The sequence below is a fragment of the Heterodontus francisci genome, chromosome 19 (genome assembly GCF_036365525.1).
Source record: "Heterodontus francisci isolate sHetFra1 chromosome 19, sHetFra1.hap1, whole genome shotgun sequence".
Classification (NCBI taxonomy): Eukaryota; Metazoa; Chordata; class Chondrichthyes; order Heterodontiformes; family Heterodontidae; genus Heterodontus; species Heterodontus francisci.
The window spans coordinates 23,603,124-23,630,827 of NC_090389.1; the positions used below are offsets into that span (position 1 = coordinate 23,603,124).

The window sequence follows — 27,704 nt, forward strand, 5'->3', positions numbered from 1 at the left end:
CTGAAAACCTGGCAGATCTTCCATGCTTCTTCCCCCAGCCCAGAGATGCTGTAATTAACTGTAGCATGCCTGCCATCACATTTACTGGACTGAGCTGCATTAGCACAGACTAAAGGTTGAACCTGGGCCTTTCAAGTTATATATTATCAGTCTTCCAAGGGCTCATTCCATACCACACTGGAGTAATTCATGGGACATTATATATTTTATTTTAAAAATATATATATGTTAAAAAGGACTTTTGCATTCTGTAATACTCTGTGCAATTTTGAGCAGATATTTGTTTGAAGCATTAGTCTGTCTTTACAGCAGTTGCAATATGCCCAGGTTCAGAGAAAATCCCTGAATATTACTTGCTCATAATTAAATCAGCCCGAGTCCTGCAAATGTCCACCTACACTATAAAAGCATTTTAAGTCATGGAGAAGCAAAACAGTTTGGGAGTCCACGTATACAAAAAGATAGTGCACAGGAAGAAAATGGAATTGAAGTGCTACTGGAATGTTGGCCTTTATCCCAAGGTGGTTGGAATGCAAAAGGGAGGAAGTTAGGCTTCAGTTGTACAGGGCCTTGCTCAGACACCCATATATTAACCTTGGATGGGGTACAGTGCAAATTTGCCAGAATTACACTAATAAAAAATTACATTTATGAACACAGCTTTTTATATATTTTGCTTGTATTTCCTTGAGTTGAGAAAGTTGAGTTGAGGGTTGATATAATGGAGGTGTTAAAAATGGCAAAAAAGATTTAATGGAGTAGACACCAAGAAGTTAGTTCCTCTGATTTAGGGAATCCAGGTACAAGGGAGCACAATCTTAAAATTAGCGCTAGGCCATTGAGAAGTGAAACCAGGAATCACTTTTTCACAAAAAGGGGAGCAAAAATGTGGAACTGTCTTCCTCCAAAAAACTGTGATGCTGGTTCACTTAAAATTTCAAGACAGACTGATAGAGTTTTGTTAGCTAAGGGTATAAAGGGATATGGAACCAAGGTGGGTAAATGGAGTTGAGGTACAGAGCAGCCATGATCTAATTGAGCGATTTAGCAGGCTCGAGGGGCTGAATGGTCTACTCTTGTTCCTATATGAGATGTCACTTGTGTCCAAACTGGGGTCCACCTCATCCAAGCTATCTCCGTAAAGCATGTCGCTACTTTGTAACACTGTTCTAATTCCAATCCCTTGCTTATCTGGCCCCAAATCCACTCATCTTGAGTATTTCTAATCATTTTATTTGATGTATTTCGAAGAGTCAACAATTAGACTAATTTATGAATTTAATTCCAGCCTTGAAGAACTACCCATGATAAAGCTGTTTACTTTCAGCTCTCTGGTTTTGTTTTAACAGGACAGCCGGTTTTGTACTGGTGTTCACGTAACATGACCTTTTGGAGCAGCATCTCCTTCAATCTGGCCGTCCTCATGAACCTGCTGGTTGCGTTATTCTACCCCTTTGAAGGTGTCCGTGGAGGTAATGTCACCTTGACGCGTTGTGCAAGAGAATCGGACTGTAGTTTGCTTCTTATTTAGCTCAATAATTTGTGCTTCTTGTTTAAGTGAAGGCTTCAAACTTATTTGCATCCATTTTAGATTTTCTTTCTCTCCGACTATACTTCATCGGCGTAACAGAAGCGTTGGATGCTTTTACTCACTCCCTAGCATTTCTGTTCAAACTACATTCCATGTCAATCACTGGAATATAAGTTGCATGTATTTCAGTTTAAATCTAAATAACCAACCACAGACTGGCTGCCTTCAGGATCTATATCATTTTTCAACCATTTATGTAATAATTTTAAATTGTTCCTTTGATGAAAAAGCCAAAGCTTGGTTATTACTTAAACAGTGTAAGATGGCCAATTATGGACAATCTGGCAGTCGTGAAGTGCTTGAAGTTTCAATCATCTGAAAATTGGGAAAGTTATGTTTCCGAATAGTTTGGAAAGAACTGAAACCAACTGATATGGGGACAGTAATAAGAGTAATTAGGCATTGTAAACTTGTATAACTAAACCATGTGGACAGGCTTGTTATCTCAAAGTTGTGTGTCATCATTTGGGCTTGAATTACAGTTCTGTATTCAGTAAGGCTGCTTAATATTCCAGAATACTAAACCTGCTTTCACAATTCCCAGTAGAGTTTCTGAAATATAAAATTGTCAGATTACAGTCGTTGAATTAGTTCTGAGTTGGTGACTATCAGTGGTAGCACTCTCGAGTAAGCAGGTTATAGGTTCACAGTGCGCTCCAGAGACTTGAGAGCAGCATCCAGGTTGACATTCCCGTGGAATACTGAAGGAGTGCTGCACTGTTGGAGGTACTGTCTTCCAGATGAGACGTTAAACCAAGGCTCTGTCTGTCTTCTGAGGTGGATGCAAAAAATCCCATGTCACTATTTCGAAGAAGAGCAGGGGAGTTCTGCCTGGTGTCCTGTCCAATGTTTATCTCTCATTGAACATCACTAAAAAAGATATGAGCTGGTCATTGCCCCATTGCTGTTTTTGGGAGTTTGCTGTGTGAAAATTGGTCAGCGCATTTCCCTATATTACAACAGTGACTATACTTCAAAAGTGCATCATTGGCTGTAAAGCGTTTTGGAATGTTGTGAGGTCATGAATGATGCATTAGAAATGCAAGTTTGTTCGTTCTTGTTACACTGGACATCCTCTGTCCTGGGATCCCAAAATACCTGCAAAAATGCATTTTGGAAGTCTATATTTGTGCTGCTAAGTGTTTGCTGTGTGAGGTGAAACCACCAGGTGCTCAATGGTCTATGTTATGTGTGCTGTGGTGTAGACAATTGAAATTCTGCTACAGATATAAAGGGGGAAAACAATGCTGGAAATCTGAAATAAAAACAGGCAGTTTGCTAAATCCACAGCAGGTCCGATCATCTGCATTTGCAAAGAGAAAGGTCAGGCTAACAATCCAGATATGGCCCCTTTGTGAGAAACCACTTGTGATGAATGGTCTCTAGCCGATAACCCCTGCCTTATCTGTTCTCTTTTCAGAAGTCTTGTTGCTTTTCCAGCATTTACTTAAGTCATGACAGACAGAAAGCAACCGATTTCATTTATTTTGGTACCAACCAGTTTGCAGATGAAGCATCTTGAGTTTTGCTATCCTGATTGTGTCTTTTTATTTTATTCATTTATGGGATACGGGCATCGCTGGCCAGGCCAGCATTTATTGCCCATCCCTAATTGCCCTTGAGAAGGTGGTGGTGGCTGCTTTCCTGAACTGCTGCAGTCCATGTGGGGTAGGTACACCCACAGTGCTGTTAGGAAGGGAGTTCCAGGATTTTGACCCAGTGATAGTGAAGGAATGGCGATATAGTTCCAAGTCAGGATGGCGTGTGACTTGGAGGGGAACTTGCAGGTGGTGGTGGTCCCATGTATTTGCTGCCCTTGTCCTTCTAGTTGGTAGAGGTCGCTGGTTTGGAAGGTGCTGTCTAAGGAGCCTTGGTGCATTGCTGCAGTGCATCTTGTAGATGGAACACACTGCTGCCACTGTGCGCTGGTGGTGGAGGGAGCGAATGTTGAAGGTGGTGGATGGGGTGCCAATCAAGCGGGCTGCTTTGTCCTGGATGATGAGCTTCTTGAGTGTTGTTGGAGCTGCACTCTTCCAGGCAAGTGGAGAGTATTCCATCACACTCCTGACTTGTGCCTTGTAGATGGTGGACAGGCTTTGGGGATTCAGGAGGTGAGTTACTCGCTGCAGGATTTTGAGCCTCTGACCTGCTCTTGTAGCCATGGTATTTATATGGCTACTCCAGTTCAGTTTCTGGTCAATGGTAACCACCAGGATGTTGATATTGGTGGGATTCAGCGATGGTAATGCCATTGCAAATCAAGGGGAGATGGTTAGATTCTCTCTTGCTTGAGATGGTCATTGCTTGGCACTTGTGTAGCCTGAATGTTACTTGCCACTTATCAGCCCAAGCCTGGATATTGTCCAGGTCTTGCTGCATTTCTACACAGACTGCTTCAGTATCTGAGGAGTCATGAATGGTGCTGAACATTGTGTAGTCATCAGCAAACGTCCCCACTTCTGACCTTATGATTGAAGGAAGGTCATTGATGAAGCAGCTGAAGATGGTTGGGCCTAGAACACTACCCTGAGGAACTCCTGCAGTGATGTCCTGGAGCTGAGATGATTCAACAACCACAACCATCTTCCTTTGCACTAGGTATGACTCCAGCCAGCAGAGAGTTTTCCCCCCGATTTCCATTGATTACAGTTTTGCTAGGGCTCCTTGATGCCATACTTGGTTATATGCTGCCTTGTTGTCAAGGGCAGTCACTCTCACCTCACCTCTTGAGTTCAGCTCATTTGTCCATGTTTGAACCAAGGCTATAATGAGATCAGGAGCTGACTGGCCCTGACTGAATCCAAACTGAGCGTCACTGAACAGGTTATTGCTGAGCATGTGCCACTTGATAGCACTGTCGATTACACACACCTTCCATCACTTTACTGATGATTGAGAGTAGACAGATGGGGCGGTAATTGGCCAGGTTAGATTGGTTCTGCTTTTTGTGTACAGGACATACCTGGGCAATTTTCCATATTGCCCGGTCGATGCGAGTGTTGTAGCTGTACTGGAACAGCTTGGCTAGGGGTGCGACAAGTTCTGAAGTACAGGTCATCAGTACTGTTGCCAGGATGTTGGCAGGGCACATGTCCTTTGCAGTATCCAGTGCCTTCAGTCTTTCCTTGATATCACGTGGAGTGAATCAAATTGGCTGAAGTCTGGCATCTGTGATGCTGGTGACTTCAGGAGGAGGCCGAGATGGATCATCCACTCGGCACTTCTGGCTGAAGATTGTTGCAAATGCTTCTGCCTTATCTTTTGCCCTGATGTGCTGGGTTCCCCCATTATTGAGGATGGGTTGTTTTTGGAGCCTCCTCCTCCAGTTAGTTGTTTAATTGTCCACCACCATTCATGACTGGATGTGGCAGGACTGCAGGGCTTAGATCTGATCTGTTGGTTGTGGGATCATTCAGCTGTGCATGCTGTTTACGCTGTTTGGCATGCAAGTAGTCCCGGGTTGTAGCTTCACCAAGTAGACACCTCATTTTGAGCTATGTCTGGTGCTGCTTCTGGCATCCCCTCCTGCACTCTTCATTGAAGCAGGGTTGGTCTCCCAGATTGATGGTAATGGTAGGCCAGGCCATGGGGTTATAGATTGTGATTGAGTACAATTCTGCTGCTGCTGATGGCCCACAGCACCTGATGGATGCCCAGTGCGTTGCTAGATCTGTTCGAAATGTATTCCATTTAGCGCAGAGGTAGTGCCACACAGCACGATTGAAGAGTTGCTCTGGTTCCCTAAGCACAGGACAAAGAGGTTCTTTTCACGGTCTCAGTGCATCACACAGTCCCTTGGGTATTATACTTAAGGCTTTGTTCCAAACTAATACAAATGGTGAGGGCGGTGAGAGTCTGAATGTTCTTGTGCCTCGCTTTATACCTCTGTAGATTTCTTTAGCTCTATAGTTTATTGACCCACCCTCCAAGAGTGAAATTGGGGTAACTAACTAGATCATTACAAACAGTATTTGTTCTGAACCTCAAGGGCTTAAACAGTTAAATTATGAAGACATGTTGCATAAATGGGACATGAGTTTAGAAGGTTTGGGTTGGTCTAATTGAGGTACTTAAGAAGATTAAGGGATTTAATTGGGTAGATACAGAAACTTTTGCCTCTGGTGGCAGAGTCCTTTGAACTGGGCTATTCATGAGTGAAATGAGGACAGACTTCTTTCACACAAAGTATAGTGGAAATCTGGAGTGCTGTCTCCCCTAAAAAGCTGAGAGTGCTTGATCAACTCAGATCTTCAAAACTGAAACCAATAGATTTTTTATTAGGTAGGGATATAAAGGAATATGGATCAAAAGCATGTAAATGAGTTGAGGTACCGGTCAGCCATGATCTAATTGAATGGTGGAAGAGGCTCGTGGGGCTTGTGGCTCACTTTTGTTCTTCTCCTATTGAATGCTGCCAACCTCTTGATAATCACTGCTTTAAATATTCCTTGTCCCTTAGAATCTCCCCTCACATCCTGGATTGAGTGTCTTATGTTGGGTTTCCACAGTACAAGGAAGCCCCTGGTGTTTCATACAAGTGATCGTTCTAAATGTGAGCACAACCAGTACTGGCAGACTGCTTGACCATGAGAGGTAACACAGCCCAGCCTGCTTGAAACCTGTACACTGTTTTCAGCTGCATTCGGGTGCAGGGCCCTGGGTTCGGCACCAATCTCAAGAATGCAGTGGCCAATTTTGCTGCTGCCCACCACATCTCGGGCTGAATTCAACTCATTGGACGCAAGCCAACCGTAGAACCTGACACCATCCTGGCATGAGTGGCTCTGTGGCACACCAGGCGGTGCCATTGTGGAAATTCATAGCTTCTGACTTACCCAGTATGCTCTTCAGTCCAGTCCAGTCTATTTATGCACTTTGTGAGCCCGTTACTACAGTGACCCTTTAATCAAGGTGGTTGAAAGTCTGACTAATAATTTAGAATGGATGAAAGTTAACCACAGGATAAGGAAAATGGTCAATTTAAACTTGAGTCGTCAAACCATTTCTCTTATGTAAATTTAAAATGGCTAATCCCAAATGTGCTAGTCTCAAAAATATCAAAGGGGCATCTGCTTAACAGAGAAAAGGCCAGACTCTGAAGTGTTTTGTTTCTGATTTTTTTAAATTTGCATTTGTATCATGCCTTTCATGATCTCAGGATATCCCAACGTATTTTACAGTCAATTAGGTACTTTTGGAAATGTACTCACTGCTGTAATGTAGGAAATATTGTCATTTTAATGTTAGAATTTTGGACTAAGAATGTATTTTGGTTCATGGAATATTTTACTCACAGAACATTCCTTGACTGGCCTTGATCTGAATGGGTTTTATTTAAATGTCTGCGGCAGGTTTTTATATGGTACAAGGGACTGAAACCTATTGGGCTTTCATGAATATGTTCCTCTTGTAGACTGCTGTCGTCAGACCTGGGGAATTCTCTTTTCTTTTTGTGTCCCGTGTCTATCTGCCCTTCCCCCTTGAAGAAATGGACTTGAACAGACTTCCGATGTTAATATAGTACTTAAAAGCCAAATGAGCATGCTCAGATTAATGTGAAATTGCTCATCAAGTTGTTGAATTAATTTCTCGTGAACTATCAGTCGCCTTTGACGAGATCAAAGGAGCAGGACACACAGGTGTTGTGGCTCAGTGAAAAATAGATGACACAGTGCATGGACCTCCTAACTAGCTCCAAGTAATCCATTCTAGCTTCATAGCATTTGTGTGCTTCTACAAGATCTGTATTTCACAGCATAGCTCTCTCTAGACCTGCTTCTGTACTTTGCAGAAGAATTTACGTGGAGGCACTTTAATCTCTCTCCAAGAAGCTTCAGGGCACATCCACCTGACTTTTTCAGCTCTGTTTGCAGAGTGTTATTGTAAAAATGTCATCACTTTAGGAGGGAGAAATTAGCACATTGCATCGCTGCTCCTTCTCTCTGGTCCCAGCACTCCAGTGGTTGCACATCTCAAACTATACATTCTACCCCTCTGCCACTGCCACAGCCCATACGCACAGCAGATAATCTACCCTTTAAAAGCAATCCATGTAGCATTCCATATTCATTTCAAGAGTTTCAAAGAACATTTTTGTTCAGCTATCAACTTTGTGGTTGAGGTTTCAGAGAGGTTCACACAACACTGTTATATTTTGATATATGTCACAGCTACTGTGCATTTCCTATCTGTCACACCTAAATGCCACATTCAGTTTTTTGCCACATTTTATATATTTTTTTAAAAGTATTAACAAACAATGGTGGCCATTGGGAATGCAGATACATTCAGGAGCCGAAAATACCCGAGTGAGAAAGCACGGCTTTATTCTGAATGTTGTCTGATTATCGGGCCTATTTTATAGGAAAAGAACAACTTACATTTATATAGCAACCTTAACAGGTAAAATATCCCAAGACACTTCACAAGGCACTTATATGGCACGTGATCAAAATTCGACACCGAGCCACATCGGAGAGGTGACCAAAAGCTTGGTCAAAGAGATAGGCTTTAAGGAGTATCTTAAAGGTGAAAGTAGAAGTTTAGGGAGGGAATTCCAGAGTGTAAGCTCTAGATATAGAAGGCGCAGCTGCTAATGGTGGAGAGAAGGATATTGGGATGTAGAAGAGGCCACATTGGAGGAATGCAGAGTTCTCTGAGAATTATAGGGCTGGAGGAAGTTACAGAGATAGAGAGAGAGATGAGGTCCTGGCAGGATATGAACACAAGGCTAAGAATTTTAAATTCGAGGCATTGCTGCACCAGGAGCCAATGTAAGTCAGCGAGCACAGGGGTGATGGGTGAACGGTGCGAGTCAGAATATAGGCTTTGTATGAGCTGCAGTTTATCAAGAGTAGAAGATGTGAGGCTGGCCAGGAAAGCATTGGAATATTCAGATTTGGAGGTAACAAAAGCATGAATGAGAGTTTCTGCAGCAGGTGGACTGAGGCACGGTCAGAGATGCGCAATACTGCAGAGGTGGAAATAGCCAGTCTTCGAGGCACAAGAACACAAGAAATAGGAGCAGGAGTAGACCATATGGCACATCGAGCTTGCTTTGCCATTCAGTATGATGGTGGCTGAATTTAGGCTTCAACTCCATTTTCCTGCCTGCTTGTCATATCCCTTGAATTCCTGAGAGACCAAGATGGAGCATCCACAACCCTCTGGGGGAGAGAATTCCAAAGATTCACAACCCTTTGAGTGAAGTAATTTCACCTCATCTCAGTCCTAAATGGGCCCTGCCCCTTATCCTGAGAATGTTCCTCTGTGTTTCAGATTCCCAACCAGCGGAAACAATCTCTCAGCATCGACCCTGTCCAGCCCCTTCAGAATCTTATGTTTCAATCAGATCACCTCTCATTCTTCTAAAGTCCAGAGAATATAGGCCCAATTTACTCAGCCCCTCATCATAGGACAACCCCCTCATCCCAGGGACTAATTTAGTAAACCTTCACTGCACTGCCTCCAATGTAAGTATATCCTTTCTTAAATGTGGAGACCAAAACTGCACACAGTATTCCAGATGTGGTCTCACCAGAACCCTGTACAATTATAGCAAGACTTCTTTATTCCTGTATTCAATCCCCTTGCAATGAAGGCCAACATGCCATTTGCCTTCCTAATTGCTTGCTGTACCTGCATGCTAACTTTTTGCGTTCCTTGTATAAGCGCATCCAAGTCTCTTTAAACAGCAACACTTACACGTTTCACACCTTAAAAAAAAAATTATTTGTTCTATTTTTAAGACCAAAGTGAATAACTTCACATTTCCTTACATTATACTGATAGAAAGGAGATGGGATCAGAAGTCCAGGGGCCAGATGGTAGTATAGTGGTAACGTCTCTGCACTAGTAATCCAGAGGCCCAGGCTAAAGACCTGGGGGCAGAGTTCAGATCCCACCATGGCAGCTGTTGAAATTTAAATTCAATTATTTAATTTTAAAAAATGTAATTGAAACCCAGTCTCAGTAACAGTGCCATGGCACCATGATCGATTGATGTAAACACCCATCCGGTTCACTAATGTCCTTTAGGGAAGGAAATGTGTCATCCTTGCCTGGTCTGGCCCACTTGTAACTCCAGACCTACAGCAATTGGTTGAAAATGTGGTTGACTGTTAACTGCCCTCTGAAATGGCCTAGCAAGCAGCTCAGTTGTCAAGGACAATTGGGGATGGGCAACAAATGCTGGCCTTGCCAGAGACGCCCATATCCCATGAAATAATTTTTTTTAAAGTTCAAGGTCAAGTAGGATGCGGAGGTTGCAGACAGTCGCCATGGAGGGGGATGGAATTAATGGATAGGGAATGGAATTTGTGGCGGAGGCTGAAGGGAATGGTTTTGGTCTTTTGAAGTGTCTGTTGTAATGTAGGCCAGCCACTGATACACAGCAAGCTCCCACAAACAGCTGTGTGATAATGAAATCTGTTTTAGTGATGTTGGTTGAGGGACAAATATTGGACAGGACACATGGGATAATTCCTCTGCTCTTCTTAGAAATCGTGCCATGGGATCTTTTAAATCTACCTGTGAGGGCAGATGGGGCTTTGATTTAATAATTCATCTGAGAGATGGCACCTCTGATAGTGCAGCTCTCCCTCAGTACTGCACTGAAGTGTCAGCCTTAATTTTTGTGCTCAAGTCCTGGAATGGGACTTGAACCCAGAATCTTCTGAGCAGAGGCAGGTGTGCTATCAGCTGAGTCACGGCTAACATGCTATGGAATCTTTTGCATCCACCTGTGAGGGCAGATCAGCTACACTGGAGTGTCGATGTAAATTTTTGTGCTTTAGTCTCCTGGAGTGATCTCTGAGAGAGGTGGAAAATATGATAGGAACCTGTTACACCCATTTTTTTTAAAGGTTGTCACTATTGCCAGATTCCAGAAGCTCTTACCTAAATATAGATGGGTGTATTTAAATCAGCTGGGTGTAACTTACACCCCCATATAAATGGTGTCTGCTATCGCTCGGTGATGGTAAATGGGGAACGAAGTTTAAATAACCTTATTTGGGACTTAAATGGAGAGGGCTCTATATCCAGATTGCTGGAATTTTGTTTCGTTAGTCGAGGGAGCATTGAAGTCTACTGGTTGACTGGTTATATCAGTTCCTGCAGTTATCCAGCCTACCCAACAGTAATGAGCTCCCAAGTACAGGTGGGAATGCTGTTGGCCTGTCGAAAATTGTGAAGTTAAGGTAACATCCAAAAATATTCCCTATGTCCCCTATCTCCCCTTGACTTTCAACCATCGCTGAATCCCCCACTATCAACATCCTAGGGGCTACCATTGACCAGAAACTGAACTGGAGTAGCCATATAAATACCATGGCTACAAGAGCAGGCCAGAGGCTAGGAATCCTGCGGTGAGTAACTCACCTCCTGACTCCCCAAAGCCTGTCCACCATCTACAAGGCACAAGTCAGGAGTGTGATGGAATACTCTCCACTTGCCTGGATGGGTGCAGCTCCAGCAACACTCAAGAAGCTCGACACCATCCAGGACAAAGCAGTCCGCTTGATTTGCACCCCATCTGCAAACATTCACTCCTTCCACCACCGACGCACAGTGGCAGCAGTGTGTACCATCTACAAGATGCACTGCAGCAATGCACCAAGGCTCCTTAGACAGCACCTTCCAAACCCGCGACCTCTACCAACTAGAAGGACAAGGGCAGCAAATACATGGGACCACCACCACCTGCAAGTTCCCCTCCAAGACACACGCCATCCTGACTTGGAACTATATCGCCGTTCCTTTACTGTCGCTGGGTCAAAATCCTGGAACTCCCTTCCTAACAGCACTGTGCGTATACCTACCCCAAATGGACTGCAGCGGTTCAAGAAGGCAGCTCACCACCACCTTCTCAAGGGCAATTAGGGATGGGCAATAAATGCTGGCCTGGCCAGTGACGCCTACATCCCATGAATGAATAGAAAAAGAGTCCATCGAACTGGTCGAAATCCTACCCTGCTATACTTCCACTGACCATCGTGCCATGGAGGAAAACTTAGGCCAGGATGTCTGCAGCCTCTTTATCAATTCTATCAATCACACCCTGGCAGCCTGCATAGCTATTCAACACACCCAGTGTTTACTTAGCAGCAAATAGATCTTTGCAGCAGAGTAATACATTGTGCATTGCAGGACAGAAACACCCCTATGTTTGCAAAAGAAGTGTATTACCTGACTTTCCAAGAGCAATATGAGAGGAGATCTGCTCATACATCTTGGTTAGTTTCAGTAATTGAATGATGATGTTCTTTTCTGGGCCCCATATTCCAAACCTAGTCTTGATTGATGTTTAACACTGCTGTGCCCAAACATTGTTTTTAATTTTTCTACTTGGAGTTGGAGGGGAGGGTCATATTTTGCAATCCGCCTACCCTCCCACCCCAAGATATTCTACATTATTTAACAACCTTGATGTTGGAGAAGTCCACTGCCTAGACCCTCTGAACTGATCAATGACAGCAGAGACTTTTGCTATGTCTCTGACTTGTTTGCTGGCAAGGATTAACGTTGAGCCTGAATAGACAGAGGTCTTTAAATGGTTTTACTTTGGCTCTCAATAGCTCTAATATGTTTTGTAAATACGTTTAACCGTTGTTGTGGTTGGTTCTATATTGTGAGTGATAACACATTGTGTTGAGGCTGGAGGGGGGAGGGACATCCAAATTAACTTCTTCAAATGTGGATGGGAATTTCCAACTGCAAGTCCTTAAGTTGACTGTTGTCTGCAGAAATACTCTGTCATAGGAAATTCCTGTCCATGGTTACACAGCCCATATTTGGTGATTTGCAATAATTGCTAATGTGGCCTGCGCAGGTGGCTGGCTTGTATATTGTACTGACTGTTTCTTTTGTGTGTAGGTACTTTGGAGACACACCTATCGGGCCTTCTCTGGACAGCAGTCTGTATATCCCTGGCCATCGTGATTGCCCTTCCTAAACCCCATGGTATTCGAGCATTGATAGCCTCCACGATTTTGCGACTTATATTCTCAGTTGGTTTAGAGCCAACCCTGTATTTGTTAGGAGCATTTAATGTGAGTATTAAAACTATAACACAAGTACAATCCATTGCTAACCAGGCTAGTGGGTCAGTAAATGTTTTTAATAGCGCAATGAAATGAAACCAATTGTAGGTAGTTCTGCAATGGCTTTGTGGGTGAATGCACTACCTGAACCTCTCCTCCTTTTAAGGCGCTCCTTAAAAACCTACCTCTTTAACCAAGCTTCCAGCCACCTACCCTAATATCTCTATGTGGCTCGGTGTCAGATCTTTGTTTGATAATCACTCCTGCAAAGCACTGTGGGATATTTTACTACATTAAAGGCACCTTATAAATTCAGGTGGTTGTTGGTGTGATAAGGCAGAAGGTCCCAGGTTTGAGACTTGCCCATACTCTGGGCTGGATTTTGTTCCCAGCCCGAAGTCAGGTTCCGTGGTGGGTGGTGTGGGGGCCAGAAAATTGGAGCGGCATTAGCTACCACGGAACCTGATGCCGGGCTTGTCGGACCCGATCTTCCCGGTGGTGGGGAAGCTCCATGGTGGCCCTTCCGCTGCTCTGCAACAGGACCGGAGTTAACACATTTAAATAACATATTTGTATTAAAAGACGAGCATAGATGGGCCGAATGACCACATTTTGTTTTGTATGATTGGATAATTCTACATTCTGGAGATACACATTCCCCTGACACCTTTAAAATTAATGCCATTGCACTAATACGCCAGTAAGTAAAATAGCCCATCATTTGTGTTTCCTGCAGGCTTATGCCCTTCTCAATAGTCACAACAAATTATGAGGGGCCTAGATGGAGTAAATAGGGGCGATCTATTTACCTTAGCAGAGGGGCCAAAAGCCAGGGGGCATAGATGTAAAGTAATTGGTAGAAGGATTAGAGGGGAGATGAGGGAACATTTTTTCACTGAGGGTTTTAGGGACCTGGAACTCTCTGCCTGAAAGGGTGGTAGAGGTAGAAACTCTCATCACATTTAAAAAGTACTTGGATGTCAACTTGAAGAGCCGTGACCTGTAGGGCTACAGAATTAGTGCAGAAAGATGGGAATAGGCCGGATACCTCTCCATCACCCAGCAAGTACACAATGGGCCAAATGGCTTCCCTCTGTGTCGTGAATTTTATGATTTCTATGAGAACAGCAGCCAAAATCCTGGAATTCAGGCTGGACAGAGTTTTGTCAGACTGAGCACCCAGACACATTGGCTTCATGTTGAGTTTCTACTTGGTGGGGTGGAGAAAGTGTAAGAACAAACCAAAATCCTCTGGTAAACATAGCGTACTCCACAGGCTCTATAAGCTCCAGCCCTTTAAGGTAATAAAGCACTGGAAAAAACTGAACGATAGGATACACTTCTGTTTGTGCCCCAGCGTCCCCCAGACCTGGACCCACACTGGACCTACGTACCAGAGTCTCAGTCATTAAAGTGCACAGATTCCACTAATCTGTTAGAAGCAAGACCATTGATCTCTGTGCCAAAGTGATACACTGCCATAGCAAAGATGTGACTCAAGCACCGTTTGGATATAGAATCTTGTGAATGAGGGATGCTAAGCCTCTACACAGAGCTTGGGGAAGTTCCAGGCATTCTAGTCTCTTCCCATCCCTTCCTCCAATGCCAGAAACTTGCTCAATGTGATACTCCCAGTTATGCCCCATTGACCCTCCCCCCTCCATAACCAGACCAGCCAGTACAGCCAACACAAGGGAAAAGAACATCATTCTGTCTTCAATTCCCACCTTGATGCTCATCTGCATTCCCCACACTGCAAACTCATTCAGTCTTTCTCACAAGTGCATGCGCATATGCCCACACACCAAGTCCACATCTGTTGCATCCAAATACAAGTGCTGGGTGAACACAGTGTAAACTGATTGAACTTGGTATGTAAAAAAAAAAAAATTAAAACTGTCCGTGTGCCAAACACTGTTCTTTGAGCAGAGAATGAAATACCCAGGCCTCTGCTTGTGCCACTCTAGCTTCTATTGAGAGAAGTTGGTGTGACCTCTGGATGTCATAGCTGACCTGCAGAATCATAATTGTGATCCTAAGCCTTTATCCTACCCCTATGATGGGCACTATTGGAAGAATTAACAATCCAAAGTCCTATCAGTTCAGTGATATTAGCAATTTCATTAATTCAGCTGCTTGTGATATATGAAAGCACGATTCATCACAATGCCATTGGCAAAATGTTACTCTTACTCTAAAACAAATTTGATGGTGCTAAGCAGCATATCATAATGTCACTGCTGCATCTCATGATGCAAGTTAATGAATGGTGGCATTCATTTTAGGTTTTTCTAAATGTTCAGCCGTATTTTGAAACAGCTCTCAAAGTTTTTCAGCCATCATACTCACTGGCTTACCATGAGATATTAAGATTCATTTAAGATTGTGTTGTTCACCCTTCTGCAACCGAAGGGGAAACAAGTTGTTGTGGAATGACCTGAAGAGAATCAACTTAAGAAGTAGTAAGTGAAGGTCACTGGAGGAAGTGATGTCGCATCACACATGATCAGGGAGTTGTGGGCGTAGTCTGACAGTAAGATGTGTGTTGGTAAGGCTCCTGCAGTAGCTATGTGTTCTGGTTAAGTTATAATAAAAACCCATATTTTCTTTGGATATTACTTGTCCTGTGAGTCTTACAATAGTTCATATAACAAAGGAACAATAATATTACATGGTGGCAACGTTTGGGATATATTTTTTCTGAAGAACACTAAGCAAACAAGGAAGAGCTGATTGCCAACCTGGAGTGGCTGAAAATTCAGGCGGAGAGCAGTTGGTCGGAGACCCCACAACAGTGCAGCGAGATAGGACTACAGACAAGGACCCGGGATGTGTTGAAACTCTGAATATAGTAGGCAATTTGCCAAGAGATCTGAGCTTTCACCTAATCTGGTAGTGGGTCGAAAAATTAGAAAAGTAATAGTACAGCCATACCTGATATAGCTTTCCTTTTTCTTGCCTCACGGGCAGGGCCTAAGCCGAAAAGAGCCAGAACCCAACAATGCCGCTGGAGGTACAGCACAAAGAAAAAGGCTGGCTGTGGCAGCTGTCGGTACTGCAAGCTGTAGCTCCTGCAGAGAGGAACAAAAACTTGTCAGTTTTTTAAAAAATGAACAAGCTGCATAGACAAAGAACTGCTCTCAGTTTAAAAATATACAAGCTGTGTAAACAAAAGCTACTGTCTGCTCACTTTTAAAAGGGGCAGAAACAAACCTGTCTTTAAAAAAAAAAAAGGAAACAGCAAGCTGTAGCTGTAAGACAGGAAACCTGTAAAGTAGAGAGCCTGTATTGGGAAACAGGATCATCCAGAAAATGACTTTCAGATATCCAGTTATGGACTAGAAGGCATCGAACATAGAGACTGAATTTAAACTGTTTTGTCAACGGATGGAACTCTATTTCCTGGATCAGGATGTGAGTGAGCGAACCAGAGAAACAAGCTATCAAAATCAAGTTGCACTGGGAAATGAGGGCCTGCAATGGATCAACACATCAGGATTGTCAAGATGTGGATATTCCTGGAGGAGCAATTCAAGTTGAAGGTCAATATCTGAGTACATAGACTTGAGCTTATGACCTACCAGCAAAGGCAAGATAAATCCATTTAGCCAGTTTGTTTCAAGATGCCGAGACAAAGCTCAAGAATGTGGCTTTGTAGATATCAAATTGTCGGAGCGGGTTATAGAGTTAGTAATCACGTCTACCTCACTAGAGGCCTTTCAAAAAGACCTGTTAGAGAAGAAGAAAGGGCATACCATAAATGCAATACATCAATGATGGAAGGAAATTTGAAGCCATCATGGCTGGATGTCAACAGTTACAAGTGTTGGGGGCAGCTACAACAACTGGTATGGTAACCAAAGTTCAGACATCTACGAAGCCTTGTGTCAAACGTGGCCTGACTCAGCCAATTCGCAGTTGTCTGGTGTACCAGGTCCATTGCAAAGCTTGTGGCGTGCAAGGACATTGGGCAAGGCAGTGCAGAGGCAAAGCTCAGACACTGCACACAGGAATGGTGGCAGATCACACTCAGAGACAACGTCTGCAAGACAGGATGGCAAATGCAACAAGAGGTTTACCAACACACAGCAAAAGCCCAAGCAGGTACATCAGGTCAGCAGAGAGACAGACTGCCAGGAGGACACAGATGAAGAATACACTTGTGCAAACAGCGATAAAGCATTCCACGTAGATAATTTGGATCAACATCTCAATGCTATTGCACAGTCTGAAGCATTTGCCATGATCAGGCATGATTATATGTCCACAGAAGAGTGGCAAGCATAACCTTAGAGTAAAAATTGATGCCGGAACAAGTGCAAATATTCTGCCCTTCTGTATACTAAAGAACATGTACTTAAAGAATGGGAATCAATGGTACAACCCACCATGGCTAGACTGACTGCCTACAATGGTTCTCCAATCAAGTGCATTCGAATGATAACCTTGCAGTGCGGCTATGGGAGCTCCAAATGGCTACCACAAATGTTTTACATTGTAGACACAACTGGCTGTCACAGGACCTCCAGTATGGCAAGATTTACGAATTGTCACAATACATGAAGTCAGTAACACACCCAAGATACCCAGGTCGAGTGTATCAGGTCAGTCCGTGTAAAGGATAACAAAGCCTGGAAGTCCTGACATGAAGAGGCGATATGACTGGGAGTCTCTCCTTGGGCTTCAGTTTGTTGCAGCAAATACCTGGAGGCCAGAGGGATTGCCAGTGATTGGTGATGTTGCCAATCATCATTTTTTCTAAACTTTCCAAACAAGGGAAGATTAAGGCATTGTATGACAGGCAAGCAGGACCAGAATTAGTTTGATTGTGAGTGGGACAGAGGTCAGAGTCCTCAATTGTGCATCAGGAACTTGGTATTCTGGAGACGTTGCTAGGATATGCAACCAGCCAAGATCGTACAAGGTCCAGACACCCAGTGGTGCGATTCTCAGATGGAACCAAAGTCAACTCAGAGAGCTGTACGACAACACTACATGTCACAAACCTGTGACGTTGCGGACACATTCAAAGACAAAGTCTAAAGATGAATGTACAGAGGCTACGAGCACAGAGGAAGAGCATGCTAACCAGAGTCTCAGAGGAGTCGTTAAGATGAGCTCAGCTCTGGGAAGAGGTTTACAATAAGATCGGGACAAATAAGCAAAACTCCTCTACGTTTTAGAAAGTGTTAAACTTACTTACTTGTAAATAATGTTTTGTTTTAATCATGTATGGTTAGTCCGAACTGCAACATCATTGTATATTGTACATATGTTTTTATCTTTGGAACAATCTTAAGGGGATCACCTTAAGAAGTAGTAAGTGAAGGTCACCAGAAGTATGTCGCGTCACACTTGACCGGGGAGTTGAGTGTCGTCTGACAGAGTGTGATGTGTGTTGGTGTGGCTCCTACAGTAGCTGTATGTGTGTATAATATAGATTATATAATATGTATATGTATGTTCTAGTTAAGTTATAATAAAAACCCACATTTTCTTTGGATATTACTTGTAGTCCTGAGAGTTTTACTTGTTCCTTTGGGATGTGAACTATTGTAATATTACACAAGTCATTTGAACTAATCTTTTTTATTAATCAATCTGGTGATAACATTGAACACGCTACCACATGAAGTGGTTGAGTGGAATGATGTGGATGCACTTAAGAATCTAGAAAAGTACATGAGGGACGAAGGAATAAAAGGATATATCAATAGAGTGAGATGAAATAAGGTGGGAGGAGGCTCAAGTGCTAGATAAATATTGGCATAGACCTGTTGATCTGCATTGGCTCTCCGCCTTGCAATGCCGTGATTTTAAAGTTTTCATCAAATACCTCATGGCTTCGCCTCTCCCTATCAATGATGCTTCCTCTTGTCCTACAACCCTTTAAGATCTCTGGACCCCAATTCTGGTTTCTTGCGCATCCCCAATTTTCATCACTACACCATTGGTGACCGTGCCTACAGCTGCCTTGGCCCTAAGCTCTGGAATTCCTTCCCTAAAACTTTCCACATCTCTCCAAACGGCCTGTTTCTGTACTGTAGGTTCTCCTGTAATTTTATGTACTTTTTGTAGCACGTCTGCTTCCTTGGGTGGTGGAGTATCTCTCCAGCTCCAACACAGACAGCAGACGCTCCTTTCTCCCTTATGAGTTCATGGGACTGACTTGAGACTTTTTAGATGGATGTAATGCTCCTAGAATAGGCAGTTCTGACCTTGTTCCAACTATTGAGCAAAGCACTGCCAAATATTTTGGTTTGGGGTGGGAGAGGAGAGAATTAAAAACAGCAGTTTCAAATGCATGCCAGTAGTCTTTCAATGACTTCCTTTACCCCACCCCAGATTTTAAAGGCATTTTCATTTCAGTGACTAAATGTGACCTGGAATCTAGAAATTGCATTACAGATGGAAACCATTCAGCCCAACACGCCTCTACCTGGCAGAGTCTGCAAGGCTTCTACTGAACACTTGTGTTCTGTATTATCGGGACTTTATTAGAAGCAATTACATTAAATAATTTAAAAGCTGTGGTATGTTCTGAAAATAATGATTGCAAGGTGCTAAACTCAATTCACATCATTCAGGTCTGCTAGGGTTCCAAATGCCCTAAAACCCCGGCACCAAAGGGGTTTCAAAAACCTGCAGTCAAAAAATGATTTGACGTCATTCTTTCTTTCCCCTCTGGCATCATTTGGAACAGATTGTTTGTGAATGCATTCCATCGAGTCGTTAAATAAAATTGCTCCTCATTAGTCCATCAAGGCTTTCTGCGGCATAAGGGTGTAAGATGGGTGATGTGCTTTCAAAAAAAGAAGTCTTATCAGGTCAAAGGCTCAGTCACATGATACTCTTCTGATTCTCCATGTGCTCATGAATAAGTTACTGCAATATTACACAGTGGAGAGCCCTGCCCTTCCTTTTCAAAACTGCATAAAAGCCAAGTAACATTTTACAAAATAAGAGGTTAGCTTCTTTATATCTTTCCTCAAGTGAGTAAATTGAAGGCACTTTATAGCATTAAGTTTAATAACTTCAGATCTTAACCACCGATCTCATTTTCTCTTATACATTCTTTAACCATTAAACTCCTCCTCAGGTCCCATCTTTTGTTTCTATACTTGTACAAGTATCACCACCTTTTGCCCTGCATCATCATCACTTTTGTGGATCAACTATTCCGGTTCTATCACGGACATTTTCTTCTTTGTTCCTCCCTGCCTTCTTTCACTGGATCTGTAATTGCTTAAAAATTTCTAACATCTTCCAGTTCTGATGAAAGGCTCTCAAACGGAAACCTTAAATAGATTTCTAGCATCCGCACCAATTTACTCTGTTTCTCTCTCCACAAATGCTGCCTGGTCTGTTTAGAGTTGCCAACCCCCAGGTCTATCCCCAAGTCTCCTGGAATTGAAGACAAATCTCCAGGAAACTGCAGTGAGTAACCCAAAAGAAAATCAAAGGGGCTTTTAAAATGTTTGTTTTTTGTGAACATTTTTGTTTATTAGTCATAAAAATATTGGACATGAAGAAAAGGCTGTTTGAACGGTAGTCAATAATCATCCAATCAGGTAACAAAGAGTCTGTTTGTTTCCAATCAGCATGGAAAGACTGTGAGGATGGATGTGTTTGTTGACCAATGGTGAGCGTTGAGGCAGGGCAGCTGGACGCAGAAAGTCATCTGGTGAAACCTGCTGGAATGTGTCCAACCAGAGTTGGCAAGGCTAGACCTGCTGAGTTTCTAGCATTATCTGTTTTTATTTGAGTAAATTAATTGATCGGTCTGCTACAGAACCATAGTAGCAACAGTAAACCAACAACTTCGTAAGAGCTGATGATTTGCAAAGGGGCCTGAGTATAAAAACCATGACATGGAAATGGAGTAAATGGAAAGTACAGTCAGCTATGAGCCTGTCACTTAAGCTGTAGCTGCACCCAGCAGTCCTTCATTTAATTGGAGAAAATGAACCATAACTACAAGAACCCTTGAAGTGTGATACAAGTGTTGAAGGCATAAGATTTGTTTTCTAGGTATTCAGAGGACATGCCCCTCCCTGAAAGTGCTGATTGTTGCCATTTTGCCATGTTTGGTGCATTTTCCAACATTTAGGGCTTTGATTCGTTTCCATGTAAAATATTTGCATAACTTGTTAAACACTGCCATTTGAAAATTAATTTTTTATATAGCTTAAAATTTATTTTTCCCAGTCGTAGAAGGTAATTCATTACTGAGGGATGTTTAATTGATATTCTGGTTTCAAAAAATTGTCTAATAAGCCAATCCTATTAACCATAGGATGATTCTAGTGCAGGTTCCAACCAAAACATTTAGAATTTTACACAATTCTTCCATATGTTGTCTGACGCAAGCTGACAGTGCTCGATCGAAAATGGGCTTTTCTGGTCAGTAATTTTTCTTGTACCACAATTGAGGAAAAATGAGTGTTGCTTGGGTTTTCAAGAGTCCAATCAAACTATCACTTCCCCCCCCAAAAAAAAACCTCAGGTCAGTTTCCTTTCACAGAACTGTTATCCCTATCCAGCCTTGGGTTCACAGACGCACTCTTCCGTTAACTACCAATTCACAGTGGCACTTCTCCAACAACCTTTCAAATTCATACTGACATTTCCCTCACCTCCCCCATTCAGTGCTACTCCTGGCTTTCCCTTCTCTATGCCAGTTGACTGCGGAAGTCTTTAAAACCTGTGCACATATATCATTCAATATGTCTGTACAGTTTCTGCAGTGGTGGCACTGGAGCAAGGAGTGAACTGAACAATAGGGTGTAAGTATGCATGGAAATTCAACCCCATTCCCTTCCCTTCATCCTCTGTACCACTGAAAGCTACCAGTAGCAGTGAGGTTCAATGCTGTGCCTGGCTTTACACCATCTGATCTGTATGTGTTTTTTTTTATTCGTTTCAGAGGATGTGAATGTCCGTGGCAAGGTCAGCATTTGCTGCCCATCCTTATGCAGCTGAGTGGTTTGCTAGGCTGTTGAGAGGGCAGTTAAGAGTCAACCATGTTGCTGTGGCTCTGGAGTCACGTATAGGCTAGACGGATAAGGATGGCAGATTCCCTTCCTTAAAGGACATTATTGAACCAGATGGGTTTTTAACAACAATCCAGTAGTTTCATGGTTACCATTACTGATGCTAATTTTTTATTCCAGACTTATTTTTGATTGATTTAATTTAAATTGCCTAGCTAATGTGGTAGGATTTGAATCCATGTCTCCTGTTCATTAGTCCAGGCATCTGGATTACTGATCTGGTGACATAACCACAATGCTACCTTAGCCCTGTAAATCAGGTACAAGCTCATCATTAGCTGCTGTGATACTAAGCAAGACTTCTGCTAGTGCTGCCAACTCCTGATGCACAGGTCTTGAGCAGCTGACTGGAACCAAATTGGTAATTTTCCAGTAATTTCTAAAACCAGTGCCCTCAAAGACCTGGTAAATATGTGAGATGTGTAATTCAGAAGCAGAGGTCTTAGCGCAATATAAAAGAAGCTATTGATATCTCACTGTGTGTGCGTCAGGCCTCTGCATTATACTGACATAATAAGACTGACTGTGTGGCAACAACAAATTGAAACAATTTCTTACTTTTAATATCTAATAATATAAGCAGGATATTGAAGCACAGGCAAAAGTGCAGAAGCAAAGTGCATTCACAAGGATGTTATTAGAATTGAGCGAATGCAATTTTTAGGAAAGATTGAGCAGCCTGGTGCTCTTTTTTTTTTCCTGGAAAAGTGAAGACCTGATCAAGTTCTTTCATGAAGGGATTCAATAGAGTGGACGTGGACAAACTGTTTCCACTTGTGGATGAGTCCAGGTCAAGGGGGCTGCTAACAGAAAAAGATTTAGGAGGAATTGCTTTACACAGAGTGGCACGAATGTGGATCGCACTGCCACGTGGAGTTGTTGAAGCAGATAGCATTGATACATTTCAGGGGACACTTGATGTAAACGTGAGGGAGGAGGGATATAGGGGCAGGGAGGGAAGAAGTGATTCGAGTGGGAGGATGCTCGTGTGGAGCATAAACACCAGCAAAGATCAGTTCGACCAAGTGGCCTGTTTCTGTGCTGTACACTTTTTGGGGGAGGAATTTGTCTGAAGTGGCGTTATGCAGACTTTTGCCCATTCTTGGGGGCAGACAGTGCCGTGGGCTGCTACATGCGTGTAGGTTTCCTCATTGATACCCAGGGAATCAGCGTCGTCTGTGTAGTGCCGCTTGAAGCAGCACAATGCAAATACATTTTTCCCCTTATGTAATTCTATGTAGGGTTTATTTTACAACAACTACAGCTTATATTTATATAACATCTTTAACGTAATAAAATGTCCTAAGGTGCTTCACAAGCGCATTATAAAACAAAATATGACACCAAGCCACATAAGGAAATATTCAGTCAGATGACCAAAAGCTTGGTCAAATAGATTTTATTATGCATTCTGGTAGTTTATCAGTACAGTTTAATTGTAACAAAACTCAAAATCTTTTTCAGTCTGTACGTAACCAGATGACCTCCAAAGTTGTTTGATGGTGATAATCTTTCAGTGACTGCCTTGTTAGGAATAGTAAATCATGCAAAAAGCCGTAGGATCTCAAATAACCAAAATAGCATCTGAATTTATTGCATGATCCTGATCTCCTGAAGTTGCTTTGTAGAGAAAGATACATTGTTTAAATGAATTGTGGATGGTACTTTTTTTTAAAAAGTGTTAATTGGCTCAGAGCCAGTGCTTTGTGAAAGTAAAGCATGATGCCACAACCCATGATAACACATGCAGTTGCAAATTGTGCAAGAGCCGAATGATAATCTGTCATGAGGTTTATCTGTTTTCTAACTATAAAGAAAACTAAAGAAATTGATTGAGAGCTGTGCTTCCCAACCTATGTGTATTTTATTTTCAAAGTACCATTTTCACTTATGCTTCCGACTCTAACATTCCTGTTATGCTGCTTAGTTAATGTGCAGCTGAACCCACTTCTATGCAAATTAAATATGAATTACAACTTGGGACAGTTCTCTGTAAATTCTCTTGTTAACCTTCCCTTTTGCAGTTCAGTACACTATGTTGGCTTGCAGAGGTGCACTCAAAGGCTGAAGGGTTTTATGGTAGGGATTTGCAATCTATTGTTTCCCTACCATCTCATCAAGTAAACAAACAAGAAGTTAAAGGAATATACATTGGGGTCGTTGTGGTTTCATTTGTTCTATTCCAGAAAGCCAGTTGGTGAAAGATAACCTGGATCCAGTCTTTACACACTTGTATTTATTTAGAGTTACACATTACAAGCATACACCTCCTAATCCAACAACCACAGTTTTAGTCTGTGTCTATTTATAGGGGGCTCAAGTGAATGCTCAGTTAATGCCCACCACCTGCAGATATTAAACATAATTACTATACAATTAACATCACTATCTTGGACTCCATTCTTCTGAGTTAAAAATGTAATGTATTCCACCCTCTACCCCTTACAATTTCCTCCCTTTTTCTCTCTCCTTCTGGAGAAGCTGGCTCTTTATAGAGTGTAGCTATACAGGATATATACTGGCCATTGTATATTCGTAAACTAAACCATTGGTGTTGATAGACTTGAATCGTGGATAATAACACAACTGAGCTGGATTCAGCCCTGATCTGACACCCAAGCGCAGAAAGCCATGAGCTTAAAATCAGGACTGGAAACCTTGACTGATTTTACTCCTTCCTTAGAGCTAGGTCACTGAGACCAATTGTACCATCCAAACAGCTGGAGTCAGCCAACTTAACACAAACCAAGACTTAAGCCTGGGATCTTCTGGCATTATTTTTTAGAGGCTGTGTCAATCCCCCCGCGCTTGGTTCTGATTTTAAAACATGGACCACTGTCCAGATTTCTGCCATGGCCACCGTGTGACAAACAGGACAGATTTATTTGCGTCCTTCAGAGTTGGGATGGTCCGAGGCTCTGAAATATGAGGAAATCTTGTATGCCATTACTGGACATAACAATACCACCAGGTCCATTCTCTCTCCTAAGAGTTTACACCTGAACATTTTTAGCAATTACTTTATTTGTTCATTAGCAATTCTTCAAGTGGGGTGTAGGAATTTGATACTTGAGTAATACAGTGACATTGTTCACTGCTTCGATTAAATTCCAGGATGACTACTTGGGTTCCAATCTCATAATCCACATCTCTTTCTTGGATATTCCTCTTACCACAATCCTGTAAAAATGGAATTTGAATTTGTGTAGAAATGTAGCCTACTTAGCTGGGTTTTATCAATTTGAGGTCAACTTGAATGGGTATCAATTTGAATACCCATTCAAGTTGAAATGAAACTGGCCCTGATGGACTACATTGATTATTTAAAGGGAGATTTTCCCCCGTCAAGGCAACCTATTAAAGGGTATATTAAAAAAAAAAACCCACAGTCATCTCTTGCATGCTCTATATTTCATTTTAAAAGCGTGCAGAAAAAGCCATATTATAGGTTTACAGAAGGTTTTTTTAAAATAAGGGCTGGCCTGAACACTTTTAACTGCTTGTTGAAATGCTTTGGACTCTGATTAGATGTTACTCTGTTTGACTCACTTATTGTAAAGCTAATGTAACAGAACACTTAAAAATAATTATTAATTCTATATCTGTTGATATAAAATTGCTGATCAATGATCTTTTTATATGTCTCCTAACAGGTTGGTAATAAGGTAATATTCCTGACCAGCTTTGTGGGAAATCGAGGAACTTTCACTAGAGGTTATATGGCAATGGTCCTGGATGTGGAGTTTCTTTATCACCTAGCATACACACTAATATCTGTCATGGGACTTTTTGCCCATGAATTCTTCTACAGTCTGCTGGTATGTATCTGGGGAAGGTCAATTCAATTTTGCTTAAACACTTAAAGGTATTTTGAGCTTCAAACTTGGCTGAAATACCAGGAGTGGGAAGGATGTGAAGAGAAGTGAGTTGTTTCTCTATTCGGAGATGAGGCAGATAGTTAGGCCCCCTCCAGTGTAGTTTGTTTGAGTGGCATTGTCACTAGAAACAAGTCATAGACTCATACAGCACAGAAGGAGGCTATTCGGCCCACCTGTGCTGATTCTTTGAAGGAGCTAGCAAATTAGTCCCACTCCACTGCGCTTTCCCCAATAGCCCTGCCAGTCATTTGCTTTCTTCCTACACTGTGTAACAACATAAAGGACCAAAAAGGAGTAGGGGATGGGGAGAAGCAAAAACTGAGTTTAACACAGTTGTTTTACACATGACAATTGTCATGCAAGGACTAATACAGGTTTAATGAAAGTTTACATTTAATGTATATAATTTTTCATGTATGTAAAGGGACTACCCAAAGTAAGCATAGTTCAACTACAGGAGACATTGATGCAGTTCCTAAGTTTTAATGGATATGCTGAAGTGTAGTTACTAGAGGCAGATTGGCCATGTCCAGCAGGGTTGATTCCTTAATTTTAGTTAATTTGTGGCATCCTTTTTGGGAGAGGGAAAGGACTGATCCCTTTCTGTTTATCTTTCAGCTTTTTGATCTGGTTTACAGAGAAGAGACGTTGCTGAATGTCATCAAGAGTGTCACTCGAAATGGCCGCTCCATCATTCTGACAGCTGTGCTAGCTCTTATCTTAGTCTACCTGTTTTCCATAGTTGGCTTTTTGTTTTTCAAAGATGACTTCATCCTGGCAGTGGATAAGGTGCCAAACAAAACCTACTGGGCAGGTAAAATCAGCATTAAGTAAGATGTAGGACTGCACTTTGTGGCGTCTTCAGTGTTTTGTTCAGTGGGTTACATACATCTTTGAGAGGTTGGTGGGGCATTGTATAGGATAGCTCCATACTTCCACACAATTTCACACCCATGACTCCTCACAGAGTGAGTTCCCTAGTGGACTTCCTATGGTATAAAGGGAACATTTACAAAGCAGACTGGACAAAGAGCTATAACCTTTGATATGAGCAGGTGGAGTAAGCCTGATTGTCGTCTTTGGAGAGGACTTGAAAATATATCTTGTCCAAAGGTTGGTTTTTATTTTCAGAGTGTTTCCTTCTGCACTCAACTATATCTAGGTCATCCAGATGACTTAAATACACACCATAGTGAGATTTATACATTGGCATTGTATTAAGATAGACTGTGAAGTTGACAGAGTGCCACATCAAGGTCAACTCATACTGAAACTCCTGTCATTTCTGCACTTGAATGTTGATGGAAAGGCTTTGAAAGCTTATCAACAGCAAAGCATTCATTATCTTGCTTTCATCAAGCAAACATACTTAATGCACAGAGCTTTTTCCAACTCTTACATTTCAGGTTTTTAAAATATAATTCTTTCTCTCAACCGTTTCATAGCTTTTCCTGTTCAAAAACCTTGCCTCTTAATGGCAAGAAACTGTGAACTTTGGAGGTGAAGAGAGATTTGAGTGTCTAAATAGACACCTAACTAAAAGCTGGTGCACATGTACAAAAAGTAATCAAAAAGGCTAATGAGATATTGGCCTTTATCTCGAAGGGGACTGGAATAGAAAGGGGAGGAAGTTATGCTTCAGTTGTGCAGAGCCTTGGTTAGATACTGTCTGGAGTACTGTGTTCAGTTGTGGGAAATGCACCTCAAGAAGGATAGGCTGGCCTTGGAGAGGTTGCAGCACAGATTGACAAGATCGATTCCAGGACATAAAGGGTTAATTTATAAGTGCATGTTTTATAAACTTGGCTTGTACTCCCCTAAGTTTGGACGGTTGAGGGCTGATCGAATCAAGGTGTTTGAAATGGAAAAGGATTTAATAGGGTAGATAGACTGAAGCAATTTCCTTTGATCTGTTAAATTCAGAACAGTTTTAAGATTAGAGCTCTGCCAAATTTGGAGTGAAATCAAGAAGCACTTTTTCACATAAAGGGGAATGGGAATTTAGAACTCTCTCTCCACCCACCCGTTCCCCCCGCCCACCCCTGCAAGCTGTGGGTGCTGGGTTAATTGAAATTTTCAAAATGGAGATCAACAGATTTTTATTAGCTAACAGTATCAAGGGTAATGGATCAAACGCAGG

The 27,704-nt window shown here is 42.2% G+C and overlaps 1 protein-coding gene across 5 annotated transcripts in view; it reads left to right on the forward strand.

Annotated features, from left to right (window-relative positions):
- Positions 1-27,704, forward strand: part of itpr1b (inositol 1,4,5-trisphosphate receptor, type 1b) — a 556,093-nt gene that overhangs the window by 423,946 nt on the left and 104,443 nt on the right. For all 5 annotated transcript variants that reach the window (XR_010976943.1, XM_068051457.1, XM_068051458.1 and 2 more), the window contains 4 exons: positions 1,350-1,472; positions 12,467-12,642; positions 25,340-25,504; positions 26,183-26,378. Coding sequence is in view for 4 of the 5 variants with exons in the window: in XM_068051457.1 (XP_067907558.1) it covers positions 1,350-1,472; positions 12,467-12,642; positions 25,340-25,504; positions 26,183-26,378 (660 nt within the window). In the remaining variant the exon portion in view is untranslated. The remainder of the gene's footprint in view (positions 1-1,349; positions 1,473-12,466; positions 12,643-25,339; positions 25,505-26,182; positions 26,379-27,704) is intronic.